This window comes from Mytilus californianus, unplaced genomic scaffold (genome assembly GCF_021869535.1).
Source record: "Mytilus californianus isolate M0D057914Y unplaced genomic scaffold, xbMytCali1.0.p SCAF_5, whole genome shotgun sequence".
NCBI lineage: Eukaryota > Metazoa > Mollusca > Bivalvia > Mytilida > Mytilidae > Mytilus > Mytilus californianus.
Genome location: NW_026262701.1, coordinates 19,139,522 through 19,160,707, shown reverse-complemented (window position 1 = coordinate 19,160,707; position 21,186 = coordinate 19,139,522). Strand labels below are relative to the sequence as shown.

General features: G+C 33.5%; 1 protein-coding gene across 2 annotated transcripts; it reads left to right on the top strand.

Annotated features, from left to right (window-relative positions):
• The first annotated feature begins 139 nt into the window (after nt 1-139).
• On the top strand, nt 140-20,745 carry LOC127702097 (ankyrin-1-like). Of its 2 annotated transcripts, XM_052206113.1 has the most exons (5): nt 5,401-5,896; nt 8,303-8,539; nt 12,117-12,340; nt 15,093-15,168; nt 20,029-20,745. In XM_052206113.1, exons 2-5 carry the CDS (start codon nt 8,326-8,328, stop codon nt 20,724-20,726), a joined length of 1,212 nt encoding a protein of 403 aa, XP_052062073.1. In that variant the 5' UTR covers nt 5,401-5,896; nt 8,303-8,325; the 3' UTR covers nt 20,727-20,745. The 2 variants fall into 2 exon arrangements, 1 of the variants encoding a protein (XP_052062073.1); XR_007982281.1 differs by lacking the exons at nt 12,117-12,340; nt 15,093-15,168; nt 20,029-20,745 and adding an exon at nt 140-568 and having other exon boundaries at nt 3,966-5,896; nt 8,303-8,338.
• The last annotated feature ends 441 nt before the right edge of the window (nt 20,746-21,186 follow it).

The following is a 21,186-nucleotide window of genomic DNA, read 5'->3' as shown; positions in this document are numbered from 1 at the left end:
ATAAGAAGAGGAGAGAATTCAACATTTCCGGATCTACTTGGAGCCTAATGACCCCCCACGTAGATAAGTTGGATATCGCGGAAGGAAGGATTAACCCGGCAACTAGAAAGGCATTAAAGCACTGCCTTTAAAAACTATCTATGTTTATTGAAGCGTTTACATGTAAACATCCGACATTGCGATATTGCTGTGCAATACATTTCAATTGAATGTTAACACGTTTGTAAACATTTAAGTTGTAACTCAATAACTAAATTGGATATTTTTTACTATAATACAAAAACATACGATAATCTTCAGTATTTCAAGTGAAGGTTCAATGTGCTTGAAAAGTTTGTGAACTTTATAAGAATATATTGTACGTGTAGATGGTGGTTGTGCAAATTGGAAGATGTATTTATAGACATGGCCAAATTACCCATAAGACGAAAAATCATTTGTGAACAATGAAAGCAAGTCATCCAAAGTTCTTCATTATAATTTACATCCTGTTTAAATATCATACAGAGAACATTGTTGAAGCCAATGATATTAATGTCGATTGTTTTTCAGAAAACGGAGTAAATGGGTAAGTAATAAAATTGAGAATGGAAATGGGGAATGTGTAAAAGAGACAACAACTCGACCAAAGAGCAGAAAACAGCCGAAGGCCACCAATGAGTCTTCAACACAGCGAGCGAGAAAATCCCGCACCCGGAGGCGGGCTTCAGCTGGCCCCTAAACAAAAATGTGTACTAGTTCAATGAAAATGGACGTCACACTAAACTCCAAAACATATAAATGAACTAAAATTAAAAAACATACAAGACTAACAAAGGCCAGAGGCTTCTGACTTGGGACAGGCGCAAGAATGCGGCGTGGTTAAACATGTTCTGTGAGATCTCAACCCTCCCCCTATACCTCTAGCCAATGTAGAATAAACAAACACACAGCAATACGCACAATAAAACTCAGTTTAAAATAAGTCCGAGTCCAATGTCAGAATAGGTAACAAAAGAAATTGAGCAAAATGACAATGATACATAAATTATCAAAGGACTACTAGCAGGTACTGATATGCCAGCTCCAGGACTCAATTAAACTGATTGAAAGATTATGTCTTCATCATACGAAAATCAAGCACACTCTCTCCTGTTAGGGGTTTAGTATCATACCATCATAAAATATATGAGAAGTACATAACCCGTATCATGCCAACAACTAGTTTTAGAATAAATAATTAATGTGTTTATTTCCGATGCAAAGACCCTATGAGTAAATCAATATCAATACCAAAATATGCCATCTTTAATGACCTGACAACAGTATCGTAACTATATCTCTTCTGAATAAGTCTGTTTAAAGGTTTGGTTAGCTTTTGAGGTGAATGTCGAAGTAAGCCTATAAAATAGATAATCAACAACTAAAAATGAGATTTAAGTTTCCTTTATTCAATCCACAGAATCCTGCAGATAAGGTTAAAACACATAGATGTTTTCAGACTACTAACAAATAAAACACAAGGTCGTTCTGAATTTGCATGAAATATTTGTCACTGAACGTTAAGAAAACAAAATCATTCAATAAGAAACAAGAAAAACAAAAGACACAAAAACCTATGATAAGATAGAATGCATTCTGCAGTTAACAAGCGGATTACACAACTCTGTAATTGTTGCAAGATTGAAAACGGCTGTTATGTGATTAAACTGTTTTGAATGTTTCAGAAAAACTTTTGTTTATAGAACTTTTATTTTCATTTATTAAGAGATAAAGAGATATCATACTAGCTGGTTATGTTTACCTCTGTATACATTTTCATCCAAAAAAATATTTTTTTAGCTGTTATAGTTTAAGATAAAATTTTCATAAATTATTCATAACTTCAGTATTCATTTCTAATTCCATTGGTTATTTACGCAACTCTTCTTAATCTAAATTAAAATTATCACAAACATACTACCGTCTCCCGTATAGTAATCATAATTCATAAACAATAACTTCGCATTTTTTAATTCGCTGTTACGTTTTCATATTTCAAGCCAAAATTTAGTTTCAATAACCAGGCTGAAGGTGGCGAATAATAAGTCGATATATCTAAAAACCGAAACAATTACAACAGACAGCAACGACTGTTCGAAAAAAAGTATTTAAAAAAACCCCAGAAAATTCCTTCCAGAAATTGCAATTTACTGCTCTATCTAAAAATTGGATTTACTAAATTTATAAATAGAACAAGCTCCCGCCCCTTTTGAGAATAACATTCAGTATCACAGTAAATCTGCACCTGTCAACGGTTTGGTTGTTAAGGCAACTGATTGAAATAAATTTGGTCAAAAACAATCATCCAACTAGAGGAAATTATAAGACATTGAAATTGTTCAATTATAAAAAATCAAATATAAAAACATGACAATACGAGTAGAAAGGTTGAAGTACAGAAAAGAGGGCTTCTAGAGAGAAATAACTGGGGGGGGGGGGGGGGGGGGTCAAGGGTTAGGCTATATAGGTATTGAAAAAGCCTTGAAGATGACACAAAGGCGAGACTTCGGTGTGCTTTTTCAGGTGGCGGCGTCAATAATTTGTTTAAATTTGTGATTATGTGAGTTTAAGGAGAAGCACTGTATGCAGTTGTATTAGAATTAGCACAATTCATTTCATGGAAATTATTCCCCCCTTCAATCATAATTTATTAAAGTGGAATCTGTTGCATGGTTTACATGTTGAGTTTGTGATTAGGTCAGATTAAGGAGAAACGCTTATGGCCAGTCAATGCTGTTTTGTATGCAGTAGTATTAGCATTAGCTCATCTAATATTCATGGAGATTATCTGCTCCACCCCTCAGTTATAGTTATATTTTTAATTTGCAAGTTTTGCACAGTTTACATGTTAAAGTATAGCTATTTTTAATTTTATTTTCAAATTACATGATGGCAAGATATATTTCTGAGTCAACAGTTTATTGTATATATATATATATCCACCTCAGTGTTTCACGATAGCGACAAAGACTGGTCACCTTTGAGTCCAAAAAACGTGTTCAAGTAGGGTACTGGGTCTTCCTGTACACCTATGTGCGTTAGCACATGAAACATACTATTAGGCATGCACCAAGAGAAATTAGCTTTTGACATTTGTTTTAACAGAAATTATACTTGATGTCGTTGTCATTATTTAACTTGGTGCAAAACATGGCATATTAAGAATCATGAATGAAAATACCGGATCCTCTGAAAAGTTGAAATACCTATTACATTTGCAGCGTTATGTGTTGATCTGTCTATGTTCCCTGTTACGGCATTGTCTGACCGTTATTCACCTTTTTCGGCATGAATACTTAAGTTTTTCTCTAAACAATAATTTCAAAGACTTCTCTTTGTAAAAATAAAATAAATACAGAAATGAAATTTATTGTGATCTTTGATCTAAAAAGTAATATAACAAAAATACCGAACTCCAAGAAAAATTCAAAACGGAAAATCCCTACTTGAATTGGAAATCAAATTAAAGCTCAAACACATCAAACGAATGGAAAAATAACTGTCATATTCCTGACTTGGTACAGGCATTTACTTATGTAGAAAATGGTGGATTGAACCTGGTAATATAATTCCATTACAACAATGTGTGAACAAAACAAACAGACATAATAGGAAAAAATGTCAAAAATAGGGGTGCAGCAGAAATAATCACTGAATAATAATAAAAGGCCGTGACTTCATGTAAAGAAGAAATGTGATTATCGTCTGTACGCTTGTCCACTTTTTCCTTTTGTTTTTTTTTCCATCTTTTTCCATTTTTTAAATATAATAATTACCAATTAATATGCCTTGATTTTTTTTAACATATAACGTTTAACGTCTGTTCGTTTATGTTTTGGTTCCTGGTGTAGGCTTTTTTTGTTTCAATTTTAAATCTTATGATTTGTTTGTCTTTATGTTTGAAACATATATTGCTCAATTAAATTTCTTACTTACTATTTCAGCGATGCAATATCTACAGCTGGAGACAACATGGTCTTAATACATAAAGGGATAACAACATATAGTGGTTTAGTTAATAATGGCGAGGACATTCAGACAAACATTTGGGCTGATGATGTATCATGTTACAAAGTTTCTAATTTTGTGGAACTTATAAAAGATGTTTCATCGAAAAGTTTTTATACCATTAAAAGCTCTAAATATATAGAAGTGCATATGGATAACAACCTTCAGTTTGGTGATACAAATAAACATTATGAACAACGTGGATCTCAGCGACCAACATGGCCATACTTGAAATGGGAAGAAACTCCTCCGTATTTACCAAGAAATCAATGGCAAGAATTTCTGACTTGCTACAACAGGAAAAGAGTATTGCGTGTGGCAAAGGTGTTATTATCAAGATACATTACCAAATCAAACAACAGCAAAGCATATAGCAAAGAATGTTTAAATCCTTCATACTGGATAAAAACGATTTTGTTTTATATGTGTTCACAATACCCGGATGATAGCTCTTGGAGTGACGAGCTGCTGACTACCAGGCTATTAGAACTATTATCGATATTGAAGACTTGCCTTGACCACAATCAGTTATTTAGCTATTATAGTCCTCGAAACATATTGACACATATTCAATCGGATAACACGTACCTATATAAACAAATTCAGCGAAATATTACCACATTGGTGGATGAACTAGACTTTCTTTTATCTGAAGCAAAACATCAATTAACATTTCTTCTAACAACAAATGAAACATATACAGTAATATGTATTGTTGTGTTGACCATAAATTTGAACAAAGCAAAATTGCGTATTTATGCAGCAATGCGAAGGGTAGCAATTGTTATCGACGGTATAGTTACACCTTGATGTAATTGTAAGATATTTGGTAAAACAAATTTCAAAAATGTTGAAACCTGCGAAAGAAACTAATGAGCAAAATATAGACCTTTTCAACTGAATAAAACTGATATATCACGGGAATAAAAATATGAAAATAATATGTGATTTTATTAAAAAAATGTTTTAAAAGTTTTAAATGAAGCACTATCAGTTAATTATTCAATCCGTTATCAAATATGAAAAGGTTGTTCTTTTGTTTCCACAGTCTTTTGCGTTAAGGAACCCATGCAAAAGTCTGAGAGGTCCTCAAGGCAACATTTCTGTACTTACCAAACATACGCTCCCCAATCTTCGTTGTTTGTATATATTTTCAATGTGTTCTCGTCTTGAATATGCATTAAATGTTTGCTACTGCACATTAAGCATGCAAGCAACCATCTCTTAAAAAGAAACGACAGCGGCGGTAATTCACCATTATGTACATGTAGAATGTCTTTATCATTATTTTTTGTTGTTACGGTAATTTCATTTTGTCCACTCGGAGCCCTTTATAGCTTATACGATATGGGTATTGCTCGTTGGTAAAAGCCGTACGGTGACCTATTATAGTTGTTTACATAGATACGCCATTCGGTCTCTGACGGATAGTTGTCTCATTGGCAATTATACTTTATAAACTTGTGTTTGTGTGTCTCTTCTCCAATTTCCATATTCAATTAATTATTACATTTCATTACACGTCCCTAGTTTGGATTATCTAGGGAATAGTTAACAAAATGGATTATAATTTTCTTAATGAACCTATAGCGAAAGATTCAGTTTACGGTACAATTCATTGTACGACTTAATGATATTCCTATCGATTTTGTTTGTAAATCATATTCTCACAATAGCCCATATTTCGACTTATTTTCTTTCCATGATATTGATTTTTGGAAAATTGTGAATAGTTTTAGATTAGGCAACACAACTCTACTTTCGGTTTCGTTATAATTATGTTTAAATAGTGATACTGATAGTGTTGATACGTGTAGAGTGTCAGGAATGGTGCATATTACTTCCTTGACGATAGAACCCGGTACATGTAAGTTTATTATTATATTTTTGTAATCTTATATCTAAATGCATTAGACCTATCGTTCTGGTATTCTAGTTTTGAATTAATATGGCGCCATTGTTTTCTGCTTTGTATAATTAGAATGTTCTATCCTCGTCGACAAGTCAGTCACATTTTAAATGATGTTAAAGTCAATACTATATTTTCTGGAAATCAATATGATCCCTCCGATATGAGAGTCTCGAAAAATCAGACCGATGGGTGCACAAAGTGACTCAAGAAAACTTAAGAATATACCCTGAAATTGTTTAACTGAAGTCAAATTTGTTGCCTCTAAACATACGTTCATTATTTTCATTTACCTGTGTATAATATGACGCAGGTTTCTTCAAAAGTGATGATTTTCTATAAATTGTTTGAAATTTCACAGTGATATCATACTTTAACTTTGTTTAAACCTGTTTATTTACTTTTGACTTTAATTATTTATCCCTTGTAATCTTTTATTAACCGTGTATTTGCTTTCAGGTGTCACAGGTCAAATTAATTCGTTCATTGTGTGTTAATATACGTTTTTTGATTGAGTTAAGCCTTCCAATTGATATTTTATATTGTGTTTTTCTATGTTGTGATGTTATACTATTATTTCAGAAAAGGGAGAAGGTTTGGTACCATTAAAACGTGTAATCCCGCTGCAAATGTTTGCATCTATCCTAAGTCAGGAATCTGATTACAGTATTTGTTGTCTGTTTATGTAGTTCATACGTGTTTTCTCGTTTTGATAAAGATTAGACTGTTGGTTTTTCCGTTTGAATGGTATTACACTAGTAATTTTTTGGGGCCCTTTATAGCTTGCTGTTCGGTGTGAGCCAATGCTCCGTGTTGAAGGCCGTACCTTGACCTATAATGGTTACTTTTATAAATTGTAACTTGGATGGAGAGTTGTCTCATTGGCACTCATAGCACATCTTCCTATATCTAGTAACTGTTTTTAGATTTTGTAAAGTTTGAAAAACCTTCATTTGATCTTCCAAACTGGTTCCGAACTAGTTCGAAACCGAAACTGATTTTACATTTATTAACTAGTTACCTAATCATATCAATTTCCATCTCTTTCCCAGTCAATAGTTATATAACTTTTTGCGGAAAATGTATAGATATTTGATTAAGGAGTGCACCCTTTTTTTAATCCGGCATGATTGAGTCTAATGGTCATCTTTATAACATAGAATTATAACAAACAAACAAAAAAATAGAAGACATAAGGAGGATATACTATCGCTTCAGATTTCATCAGTTTTATATTTTCAAAGCAAATTGTAATTTAAATTGCATTTTTCTTTTGATGTTTTAATGAAATAATTTGCTTGAAAAGTGTGTTTTTGGAAAACCATTGTCTATTATCTTAAATTTGATTTTGTACCATACTTTGATAACTAAACACGAACCCAGCTAGAATTTTAAAGGAAAGTAAGCGGCGCTTAGCTATGGTATAGCATGTTCATTTTGATGTTGTTCCATGGTTGAAGCTCCATATATAAATAAGGAGATGTGGTATGATTGCCAATCAGACAACTATCCACCAAAGTTCAAATAAAGTGGATGTAAGCAATTATAGGCAACCGTACGGCCTTCAATATAATTGTAATTTTCATGGTTTTTTTTTTTAATTTTATGCTCACTTAAAGGCCTGCTAAATAACGAAACCGTTTGTACGAAAAGCTAAAAGGTAAAATGAAATGAACAACCTGTAAAATAAAAATATTTGTACAATATCTTGAAAATTATCAATAAAACAAAACTTATCGTCATTTAGAATAATGTTTAATATCCTTGTCAGATGCGGATTTAGATGGAGCAAGGCCCCTTCCCCTTTATGGAGATACATATATGGTTAATGTAAAGACTTTTTTACATGTACCACTCGTAATCTTGCCTTGATTGCCCCCTCCCCCTTCTTTTTTTTTTCAAAATCTTGGATCCAGAATCTGCTCATGTGTGTCAGACCACCATTGTAAGTCAAATGCAATACTGATTTCCGCCAGCAACCATCTAATTGGATAAATCGGTAACATAATCAGTGTCTTGTGTTAGTTCAAGCTGTCATTCATTTTATTTATATTACAAATTATATATATCACGTGTCTTACTCATTAACATATTTAAACAAACTCATCCTTCGGATTCGTGTGTTTAAATTTGTTAACTCGTAAGAACCATGGTATGTATAGTACTTATAACACACTTGGTTGAATATGGAATTAAATATATATTCTAGCAAACAGTGTGTAACCAAACCAGAAAAACATAATCTTTAATGAATAAGTTCAAGTTTGGTTACTTAAGAGTAATACCTATTTATTGGAAATTTCTATTAAACTTTATCAGAGAATTTAATGCATTCAATTATGTCATTATTTCATTATTTTTTAGAATGATATATATCGTGCAGTGACATGGCTTCATCAACTAACTATCAACGATCAAAAGAAGAAGAAAACTTTCTGAATTTTGCTTTTATATTGAGTAAACATTCACTTCAGGCACTCAGATTTATCGTTGATAGAGAAATTAGTCCCGTTAGACTGCAGAATGAAGTTTTTAAACATTGGAACAAACTGAAGGGTCGATTAAGTCAAACCCAGAAGAAGATATTGAAACCACCACAAGGTATAAATACTTTTTTCTTGAATACGAAGTTGAGTGCACCGTTTTCTACTCTTATCTACTATTACAACTGCGATAACGAATTTTCAGTGAAAAAGGTGTATTTCAATGGAAAAAAAAACAAAAGATAATTTTCATGAATGTCTATATGATGAAAAGAGTTACCTATTTATTTACTGCAAACGAAATCTTTTCTAGTTTGTAAGAATGAGGATTAAGTGTTTCTTGTTTTTATGTTGTCTACTGCTATTATATTGGGTTTTAAAATTAGGTCGTTCTGGTCTATTCAATCTTTCGAATTGTTCGATGAAATCGGCAAGTACTTCAAGATTGTAAAGTATTATTTCTCTTATATATTGAAGCAAATATAAAACCCTTAATAACAAGTGTATGACATTGTAGTTATTTATTCCACACAGTCATAGGAGCGTCCAAATACAAGGGTCTGAAAGTCATACAAGCGTCCAATAATAAGGGTCTGAAAGTCAGACGAGCGTCCAATAATAAGGGTCTGAAAGTATAAAACCCTTATTTATAAGTGTATGACATTGTAGTTATGTATTCCACAGTCATACGAGTGTCCAAATATAAGGGTCTGAAAGTCATACGAGCGTCCAATAATAAGTGTCTGAAAGTCAGACGAGCGTCCAATAATAAAGGTCTGAAAGTCAGACGAGCGTTCAATAATAAGGGTCTGAAAGTCAGACGAGCGTCCAATAATAAGGCTCTGAAAGTCAGACGAGCGTCCAATAATGAGGGTCTGAAAGTCAGACGAGCGTCCAATAATAAGGGTCTGAAAGTCATATGAGCGTCCAATAATAAGGATCTGAAAGTCAGATGAGCGTCCAATAATAAGGGTCTGAAAGGCAGACAAGCGTCCAATAATAAAGGTCTGAAAGTCAGACGAGAGTCCAATAGTAACGGTCTGAAAGTCAGGCGAGCGTCAAATAATAAGGGTCTGAAAGTAAGACGAACGTCCAATAATAAGGGTCTGAAAGTCAGACGAGCATCCAATAATAAGGGTCTGAAAGTATTAAACCCTTATTTACAAGTGTATGGCATTATAGTTATTTATTCCATACAGTCATACGAGTCTCCAAATAAAAGGGTCTGGAAGTCATACAAGCGTCCAATAATAAGGGTCTGAAAGTCAGACGAGCGTCCAATAATAAGGGTCTGAAAGTCAGACGAGCGTCTAATAATAAGGGTCTGAAAGTATAAAACCCTTATTTACAAGTGTATGACATTGTGGTTATTTATTCCACAGTCATACGAGTGTCCAAATATAAGGGTCTGAAAGTCATACGAGCGTTCAATAATAAGGGTCTGAAAGTCAGACGAGCGTCCAATAATAAAGGTCTGAAAGTCAGACGAGCGTCCAATAGTAAGGGTCTGAAAGTCAGACGAGCGTCCAATAGTAAGGGTCTGAAAGTCATTCGAGCGTCCAATAGTAACGGTCTGAAAGTCATACGAGCGTCAAATAGTAACGGTTTGAAAGTCAGACGAGCGACAAATAGTAACGGTCTTAAAGTCAGACGAGCGTCCAATAATAAGGGTTTTAAACTCAGACGAGCGTCTAATAATAGGGTCTGAAAGTCAGACGAGCGTCCAAACATAACGGTCTGAAAGTCAGACAAGCGTCCAATAGTAATGGTATTGAAGTCAGACGAGCGTCCAAAAGTAACGGTATTGAAGTCAGACGAGCGTCCAATAGTAACGATATTGAAGTCAGACGAGTGTTCAATAGTAACGGTATTGAAGTAATACGAGCGTCCAATAGTAACAGTCTGAAAGTCATACGAGCGTCCAATAGTAACGGTCTTAAAGTCAGACGAGCGTCCAATAGTAACAGTCTGAAAGTCATACGAGCGTCCAAACATAACGGTCTGAAAGTCAGACAAGCGTCCAATAGTAATGGTATTGAAGTCAGACGAGCGTCCAAAAGTAACGGTATTGAAGTCAGACGAGCGTCCAATAGTAACGGTATTGAAGTCAGACGAGCGTCCAAAAGTAACGGTATTGAAGTCAGACGAGCGTCCAATAGTAACGGTATTGAAGTCAGACGAGCATTTAATAGTAACGGTATTGAAGTAATACGAGCTTCCAATAGTAACAGTCTGAAAGTCATACGAGCGTCCAATAGTAACGGTCTTAAAGTCAGACGAGCGTCCAATAGTAACAGTCTGAAAGTCATACGAGCGTCCAATAGTAACGGTCTTAAAGTCAGACGAGCGTCCAAAAGTAACGGTATTGAAGTCAGACAAGCGTCTAATAGTAACGATTTTAAAGTCAGACGAGCGTGCAATAGTAACGGTATTGAAGTCAGACGAGCGTCCAATAGTAACGGTCTTAAATTTAGACGAGTGTCCAATAGAAACGGTCTGAAAGTCAGACGAGCGTCCAATAGTAATGGTCTTAAAGTCATACGAGCGTCCAATAGTAATGGTCTTAAAGTCAAACGAGTGTCCAATAGTAACGGTATTAAAGTCATACGAGCGTCCAATAGTAACGGTCTTAAAGTCAAACGAGCGTCCAATAGTTACGGTCTTAAAGTCATACGAGCGTCCAATAGTAATGGTCTTAAAGTCAAACGAGTGTCCAATAGTAACGGTATTAAAGTCATACGAGCGTCCAATAGTAACGGTCTTAAAGTCAAACGAGCGTTCAATAGAAACGGTCTTAAAGGCAGACGAGTGTCAAATAGTAACGGTCTTAAAGTCAGACGAGCGTCCAAAAGTAACGGTATTGAAGTCAGACGAGCGTCTAAAAGTAACGATTTTAAAGTCAGACGAGCGTGCAATAGTAGTGGTATTGAAGTCAGACGAGCGTCCAATAGTAACGGTCTTAAATTTAGACGATTGTCCAATAGAAACGGTCTGAAAGTCAGACGAGCGTCCAATAGTAATGGTCTTAAAGTCACACGAGCGTCCAATAGTAACGGTCTTAAAGTCAAACGAGTGTCCAATAGTAACGGTCTTAAAGTCATATGAGCGTCCAATAGTAACGGTCTTAAAGTCAAACGAGCGTCCAATAGTTACGGTCTTAAAGTCATACGAGCGTCCAATAGTAACGGTCTTAAATTCAAACGAGCGTCCAATAGTAACGGTCTTAAAGGCAGACGAGTGTCCAGTAGTAACGGTCTTAAAGTCATACGAGCGTCCAATAGTAACGGTCTTAAAGTCAAACGAGCGTCCAATAGTAACGGTCTTAAAGACAGACGAGTGTCCAGTAGTAACGGTCTTAAAGTCAGACGAGGGTCGATAGGAACGGTCTTAAAGTCAAACGAGCGTCCAATAGTAACGGTCTTAAAGGCAGACGAGTGTCCAGTAGTAACGATCTGAAAGTCAGAGGGAAGAAGTCCAGATATCCATAGTTTTATACTTTACCTTCAATTTATACTTGGTGTCTTAAGCACTTTTACTTCAATAATTAACATGAGTAAGGGTTAATAAGAAAAATGGTAGTGCTATATTTTCAAATAAGTCAAAATTGATTATAAAATGATATGAAAAAGCAACTTTATATAGATGCATGTACATGTAGAAAGACAAAATGAATTAATTTCAGTTTGCATTATTAGGTGTAGAACTCCGATCTGAACATCTGGATATATCGTTAATGACGTGCCTCCTGCGACACATTGTCGGAATGAAAATTGATGATGACGTTATTCCAGTTCCAAATGACCGCAGTGATGAAGCAGCGATATCTACAATTAAATTCTACCGAAATAAAATAGCACATGCAACATATTATAGTTTTCCAGATACAAAATTCCACAAAATTTGCGATGATGTTATAAAGGCTAGTGCATATATTAGTTTAAATATTCAATACATGTCTGTCTAAGTTTATTGACAATTTTTATTACATGTTACTCAAACTTAAAACAACGAGCGACTGGAAAGACAACTATATCTGAAAGGTTTATAAAAGAACTTCGTATAAACAAACGTGAAAGTTCAAATATAGAAAATAATTGTTGATTTCTTAATCAAGTCTTCTGGGAAACTAACTTTAAAAATGTATTGCATGCAGAACTATATGCATGTGGGGGTCTTCCTAATTCTTATGTTGACGCAAACCGGAACGAAGTGCAACAAAATACCCTTTTTAGAAAATGATTCAAAGAATGGGGTAAAACTATGCAGGGATTATGATCTGATAGATCAAGAAATTTGTAACGCTAATGAAAACCTGAAATACAGATATTTTTCGCACTTTATTGTTGTATAGTGTTCTGCCTGAGTCGCCTTAGCCGTCATCTTATATATTCTTTCAAAAATTTAAACCAATATTTCCTGCAGATCAAAACAATTATTGTTACTGAGAATTTACCATTTATGGGCAAATAAGGATATTTCTACTTATTTTGATGTACATCAACTTTAAATGCAGTTGGTTCTATGTATTTTATCTAAAAAAATACATTGACCTTAGTTTTTTTTTAACATGCATACAATGTTTTAAATTAGCTGTCAAATAATGTTGACGTCTATTTTCATTTCATTGAGTTCCTCTCAAGAGGATTTATTGATATGCTAATGAAATTTGGACAGATCTAGTAGATTTTTAAATACAAGCGGCTCTGCAATGGGTCAATCCACATGTAAACTCTTTTATTTTCAAGTCCTATTTTGACCTTGTTGTCTCCTTGTCACTATACTCTATTAATCGCTTTCCATTTGCACGTGTTTAATACTTTCATTTAGACATACGTGTGTTTTAGATTGAAGTATCACGTGTATTTTATTTAATTAGCGCACGTGGCTATCTATTATACCTCCTAGAATCGGTTACCCATAATCCTGTCGACATTGCACAGGATTATCTTTTTTTTTTTGCAATGTTTATTAAGTTTCAAAAAATAGGATTTGTAAGTTAATATTTAAAACATCCGTTATTAGCCAAACGCAATCAACTGAGCATTGGTTTAAACTCATAGTACTACATGTATTTTAAATAAATAGGTTTGTACTTTATTATTTCAATAGACTATATTCATATTACAGACTTTTGACTCCGGAGTATATAATTTTCGACAAGTTACCTACATGTACACTGTGGTCGGACATTCTGGTACTCCGTCAAGTAAGAGCAAATAAAAGAAGAAAATCAAGCTTACAATCGGTGAAATTAACTATTTTCCGACGATTTTGTCGTGTATAGAAAACGTTGTCTAAGGTACTGAGTTAGTTGGTCCAGATCGGGGTGTCCAATTCACTAAGTTTTGTTTTTTAAACACAAGATTGATCTCAAAATGAAAACAATGCCTATGGTGTGTGTCATATATTGTTTTAAATGCATCTTTGTGATATCCAACTTACCTATACAGTTAGTAGAATCAAGAAGTATGTGCACAATTTGAGATCGTTCCTTTCATATAGCCTGTAGTGTTATTATTAGTCATCTTCAGCGACCTATTAGCCGTATTAACTTTTCTCTATTTTTTACCTTATTTATACTATTCCCCACTGGTTGATTATTTTATTTTTTTTTATAATCAACGTGTGGTTTGTTTGATTAAGAAATAATTCATGACAGCCGTAGATCGCTCGGGATAAAATAATCGAATATAAATGTCCAACCCATGGTTAAATGAAAACAAATCTACGGCTGCCGTGAATTATTTCGATTCAAATAGTACAAATATGTTAATTTTGTCAACCGTGAAAGCCCTTTACACACGATACTGTTTTGGTTGTTCCTTCTTACCCCCTACTTTAAAACAGAATATTTCGTTATTTTGAACATAAATATTGTATTGAGGGTGAAAAAAATCACCTGAAATAGACAACGAATAATTGTAATGCAGTCATTTTGTATCAATGATTCTGATTTAATGACAACAAGCGTAAAATACTCTATTTACCTTCTGTAACTAAGGGAAGCCGACATTTTGAATTCCGGAATGTATTGACATGTTATTTCTTCAATAATGATTAAAAAAACTTTACATTTTTCCAAAGACGATAACATCATTTCGTTATATGAAATTTTACATCGAAATAATAACTGAAATGGACTATATTTGACGATATATAGGTTGTTATATTAGAACTTCAGTTCTTCATTAGTCAAATTCAATTATGACGTCAAATGTTCTTGCTTTCCTCTGAATTTCCTCTGAATTTCCTATTTGTGACGTCATGTAAAAAAAGGCGACCAAGCCAGATGACGTCACAGATAAAGAACACATCTTTTTGCTTTGCAGATCAGTGAACAAGTTTGTCAACATATCGTCTACAAATCATTAGAAAACAGGTTATACCTCAAAATCTCGAGCAATACGACATTTCTTCACTCTCAAAAGTCAAATTTTCAATATTTAAAAGGCTCGGCGAGCCTAGCGTTTTTAAATTGAAAATTTAACTGTTTCGAGTGGAGAAATATCGTATCACACTTGATTCAGTGTTAGAATCTATATTTATAACACGTTTATTACACACATAATATACAACACTTAAATATCTTCGTTTGAATGCCGAGAACGTGTTATATGTATAACGATATAATCCATCTGTTTAACATAATATATATGTGAATTTATCTCTAGGCTCTGAAAAAATTAAATCCAACAATTGGAACAGAATGCGAGTCATTCCAGCAGGATAAACATCCCAGTAGGAATCGTAAGTTCAAAATAATTGCATATTAGATTTCGCAAAAAATATGTGTTTTTTAAGCTTACAGCTATTCTATTCAGTAAAAAAGTAGGAATATGGTGTATTGCAATCTACTTTTAAATGTTAGAGAATTTACAAAACAAAAAACAAAGAAAGCTCTGTTCATCTCAAAAGTCGCAGTATACATTCATGACATTAACGCCTTTGATATTGAGCAAATTTAAAGCTCACACCTTACTTTGAGTTAAAGACAAGAATCTCGATTATGCTACATCAATGAACTGAAACACACATGCTCCGGACATTACCAATAATTAAAGTCTATAAGGGGCAAAATAACCAACAACAAATAAAGTGCTTTGTCTAAAGAGGGTCTATATGCCATTTTGTTTTTCTTTGTTGACATAGTTAAAATTGAAAATGGAAATGGGGAATGTGTCAAAGAGACAACAACCCGACCAAAGAGCAAAAAACAGCCGAAGTCCATCAATGGGTCTTCAACACAGCGAGAAAAATCCTACACCCGGAGGCGGGCTTCAGCTGGCCCCTTAACAGAAATGTGTACTAGTTCAGTGAAAATGGACGTCACACTAAACTCCAAAACATATAAATGAACTAAAATTAAAAAAACATACAAGACTTACAATGGTCAGAGGCTAGTGTCTTGGGACAGGCGCAAAAATGTTAAACATGTTTTGTGAGATCTCAACCCTCCCCCTATAGCTCTAGCCAATGTAGAATAATCAAACACACTGCAATACGCACAGTAAAACTCAGTTTAAAAGAAGTCCGAGTCCGATGTCAGAACAAGTAACAAAAGAAACTAAGCAAAATGACAATGATGCATAAATTAACAAACAACTACTAGCAGTTACTGACATGCCAGCTCCAGACCTCAATTAAACTGATTGAAAGATTATGTCTTCATCATATGAAAATCAAGCACAATCCCTCCCGTTAGGAGTTTAGTATCATACTATCATAAAATATATGAGAAGAACATCATAACCCGTATCTTTTTTTTTTATAGTAATTAAGATTTTAACACAATGTACCCCAATTTTTGACATTTTTACCTATTTGTTTGTTTGAACAGAATGTTGATGAACCAGGTATCAAAGAACGTCTCGTCCTTTTTCTAAAAAAAAGTTTCGTCGGAAGATACCAAGACCTTGTTGATAAATATTCCCTATCAACTTCAAAAATAAGAAAGATGTTCTTGAAATATAGATTCTAGGTACTGACGTGTTATAGTGTTCTTTTTTTTTTTTGGCTTTGTATATTTTAACCTTTACTGTTTAGTCTAATTTTGGTAATATACTTTAAGCGTGGGTTGGTATTTATCCATCCCATCATTGTGATATTGTGCTATGGTACTTTTTGTATTTTTGTCTTTCATTTTTGCTTATGTACTTTGTCTATAGAGGGTCTATATACCATTTTGTTTTTCTTTGTTGACATAGTTGTTTGTTTTTATAGTAATTAAGATTATAACACAATGTTGACTTGGTGTCTTCCTCGAATGCCAACATTTTATATGTTACCTATTCCTTGAATGCCAACAAAAATATTTCAAAGGATGTTTATATAATAACAATAGGTGTTTTTATAAGTATTTAACTGTTAAAAATAATTAGTGAACTTGATAAAATTGCAACATTTTATCACTTTTTGATAAGAAAAAAATAGTAGATATTATGGTTAAAATTATTATGAATTTTTGAAATAAAGAAAATGAAAACATTTTTATTAGAAAAAAGATATTTTGAGAATGGAAATGTTTATTAACATAAGACATTAAAAAAAGGATATTAGAGATTTATTTAATTCCATATCATTTTAAATATTATATTATATAGTTAATATGAACTAAATGAAGATTTCAATAGAACAAGTAATTAAACTTTAAAAATCATCAGAACTAATTAAGTAATTTTGATAACTTCCAAGCTGGAAACTTTAAAAGTTTCAAGAAAATCCATAAAAATAGGGAAACAAGAATTCCGATGAATTGCGAACATAATAAACACCTAAACAATATTATTTTATGAATCAATTACAATAAAAAAAGGGACAAGACAAGACAAGACAAATACTTTATTAAAGTCTCACCTTATGTATATACATATATAAACAACAGCGTATACATAAGCCACTCTAAAAAGAGTTACGAGAGACTGATTAAAACACATATACATAAAAGAAATGTATATACAAGCATTAAACCTGTGTAACATCGACATATATAAAAGGTTAATTTCAGCTTATACATAAAACACTCAAAAAAGAGTAAAGAGAAACTGATTAAAACATATTGACATAAAACATGTAAAAGTAATGTATATACAATCATTAAACATATAAAACACTTTTTCTTTTCAATAATATATCATGACAGATTTTGGCAGTGTACAATTGCATATCATCATTATTAAACATAAATATAAGTTTTTCATCATCAAACATATTTATAAAACTATCGCCAAAGTGACTAGCACGAGTAAAAAAGCTTTCACGTAAGGGTGTAGTATTATTATCAAGAAAAATATCCTGAACAAACTGAACAAAATAAAAATATAGTAATCTTACACGTGATACAAAGTTTCAAGAAATTCCATCAAGTAATATGGGAGGATAATACAGGACACACAACTATAGAAATATTGACAAAAAAAACTTCAAAGACTAAAGAGGCCATTGTAGAATTTGAGTAAACTGGAATTCCTGACAATATGCACATGTTCACTTTGTGATGCAACACTTTTCAAAGTTTCATTTTAAGAGAATCCATATTTGTTCAAGCAGTAACAGCAAAAAAAATGATATTCAACAACTTGACAAACATGAATTAGATTTAGCTACCTGTAATTTACCTATCTGTTTATTTAGTATGATTGTTTTGATAAGCATGCACTTTTGTTGTGATAACTACTTACACCTATTCCTCGAACGCCAACATTATTTTACAGGTAAATTGTCGGTAGATCCAAGGATGTTGGCATTCAAGGAATAAACCGTTGACTTCTGTACCCCAACTATTGACATTTTTACCTATTATGTCTGTTTCTTTGGCTCACACATTGTTGTCTTTATAATGTAATTCTATGTGACTGTCATACAAGTGAGAGGTTTTAAATTAGCTAACTATAACACCCGGTTTAATCCACCATTTTCTACATAAGGAAATGACTGTACTAAGTCAGGAATATGACAGTTGTTTTCCGTTCGTTTGATGTGTTTAAGCTTTTGATTTTGCCGTTTGATAAAGGACTTTCCGTTTTGAATTTTCCTTGGAGTTCGGTATTTTTGGGTTTTTACTTTCTATTATAGTTTCCCTTAAAATCTACGTGTTATATTGCTATCTAATTTCCGGCTTATAAAAACGAAGGCATATAGAAACTTTATTACTACACTATATATCAAAAATGACTCCTCCATGATTAAGGAGGGAGTGTATCGGCACAATACTTCCAGAATACCTTCCTATAGCTTAAGCCATTGGACATAGCTTGAACGTCCATGTGTGCTTATGTGATCAGGTTGCGCCCGTTACTGTCGGTAAGCTTTTGTTTTAAGAAATCTCCAACGAAACTACTTCACCAGTTCGAGAAAAAAAATTGAATAGTGTGTAGTTTACAAGTTTTTTATTTACTAGTGTTGCCGTTCGTCCAGTATTTCAAGACGATAGACCTACCTGCCAATGTCTTATTTTCCATATGTTTATGAATATTGTGCACGTTGATAATCCTTTTATGAACCGTTTTCTTGAGACGTCCGTATTTGACCGGTTTCCACTCTATAGAGCTACCTATTATTTATTCTCGCAACTGCATTCCAATTTTCCCACATCAATTACTGTCGATAAACCTTGCAGAATAGAAATAACTGAATCAGCGTTTTATTTGTTCTCGTCTTTAATAGCTTGATAGATTAATATTAGAAACTGGTCGTTAGAAAACAGCAATCTTGTTAGTTGACCTACTGACTATTTTCCAGGTCCGCTTTGGTTTTCTGTCAATTAAGTCGTAAATTTTTACACATTCGGTTCAATGAAGAATATCTTCTGTAAAGTTAAAATGTAAACACAAAAATCTGTAATAAAACAGTGAATTGAAACCCACTGTCCTAGTAGAGTATACCGATGAAATCATGATGTATGTCTTGTATTTCGAATGTGTTCAGCCCCGAAGAACAAAAATTTGGAACTGTTAGTAAAAGTAAATGTGGAGTGTTCGTCAATGAGTAATCAACATAACGTCCAATTACATATAGAAATTATCAAAACATCTAAAGTTCATTACAATCGTTAATCTTGAATGCACATTTATTTGAAAATAATAAGGTGAATATCTGAAGTAAGCCTTTACCTTTTATGTTGTGAAGCATAAAGTTAAAGCATCTAAGAATGTCATAAATGCAACTTTACAGCATGGAATGCCAAAACCAATGTCAAACAATGGCCGCCATTACGTGTTGACAACGTCGTTTAGTGGACCGAATCACTGAGCACCGAAATCCTTACACGCTTCCGGTTGTCTTACTTTATACAGCCTGTCAAGCTCTAAATCGCTCATAGTCTTTTCCAATTTAGAAAATAGGAAACTGAACATAAGGGGTTCTGATGTTAAATCGATTCTTTCTGTGTAAATTTAATTTTAAGGTTATCATGGTTAGCTATCAGATGATATGACACAGGTAGAATATAGATTGATCTTTATTTAGAGTTACTACAAATTCCAGAGGACGTGTAGAAACAGTATTCTAAAACAATTTTGGTTGGTCGTATCATCAGTAAATCTACTTATTTTTTCTTTAGCTCGATTTCATCATTATTTTATGATACAAGATATTATCTATGTGTTTCAGAACTGGAATTCTCAACATCATTGTTTGACGCATGTCATGAAGGTAATAAGTCCCTGGTAGAACTTTTAATTCAAGAAGGAGTCCCAGTAAATGAAGCGAATCATTCTGGTTTTACACCACTGCATGTAGCATCACACGAAGGTCATACAGATGTAGTGGAACTTTTGCTCAGTAAAGGAGCTACAGATGTTGTAAATCAAGGTAATGAAAATGGATCGTCACCCTTACATTTAGCCTCACACGAAGGTCATTTACAAATAGTCGAATTGCTGCTGAAAAATGGAGCTAACGTTCACCAAGTTAACAATCTCAAAACATCAACGCCATTACATCTGGCCGCTCATGAGAATCACAAAGAGGTTGTCGAACTTCTTCTTAAGAATGGTGCAGAAGTAAATGAACTCAACAAAAATGGATCTTCTTCGCTACACCTAGCTAGTTTCAACGGCCATACAGAAATTGCGAAGCTGCTCTTAGAAAATGGTGCAGACGTTAATCAATGTAAATCAGATAACAGATCACCGTTACACCTGGCTTGTAGGGAAGGCAGAGTGGACATAGTTAGATTATTGTGCAAACATAAGGCTTCCGTCGATCAGAAAGACAACGATGGTCGAACAGCCTTATTTTACGCGGAAAAATATAAACGATCAGAAATAATGTCAGTCTTGCAGCAAGCTCAAAATCCTACAATATAAATAAAATATTCCAAAGTTATTGTAGCTGGTGATCATATTGATTTTATTAATCATATATGAATAAAAGCAGACGTGGGGTCTACTTCAATTAGCTAGCAACTCAACAACACAAATAACAAATCATTTAGAGCACAACATACTTTAGTACAACTTTCAATGAGATCCTCCTTTTAGAACGTTTCTTTCTATAGAAAAGATCTTGTGAAATAGAAACCATTTCATTTTTTTGCCCGTTAAGTGGAACAACCGTATGAATACACTCATCATAGAATACCAGGCTATGAAATGAACTGAGCACAAAAAATACTCTACACTAATAAATAATCCTTATTTTGAGGGAGTCAAATCAGCAACACTCGCGATACATTTAGTGGTTATGTTACGTCATTCACATGTCAAATTTGACCTATGTGACTAAAAACTTTACATATTAAAAAGACGCGGGTCTTCCTGCCAATAC

Coding starts and splice junctions, on each gene's coding strand:
- LOC127702097 (XM_052206113.1), top strand. CDS start 8,326: ATGGCTTCATCAACTAACTATCAACGATCAAAAGAAGAAGAAAACTTT. Junction 8,540..12,116: donor GATATTGAAACCACCACAAG/GTATAAATACTT, acceptor TTGCATTATTAG/GTGTAGAACTCCGATCTGAA. Junction 15,169..20,028: donor TAAACATCCCAGTAGGAATC/GTAAGTTCAAAA, acceptor TATGTGTTTCAG/AACTGGAATTCTCAACATCA.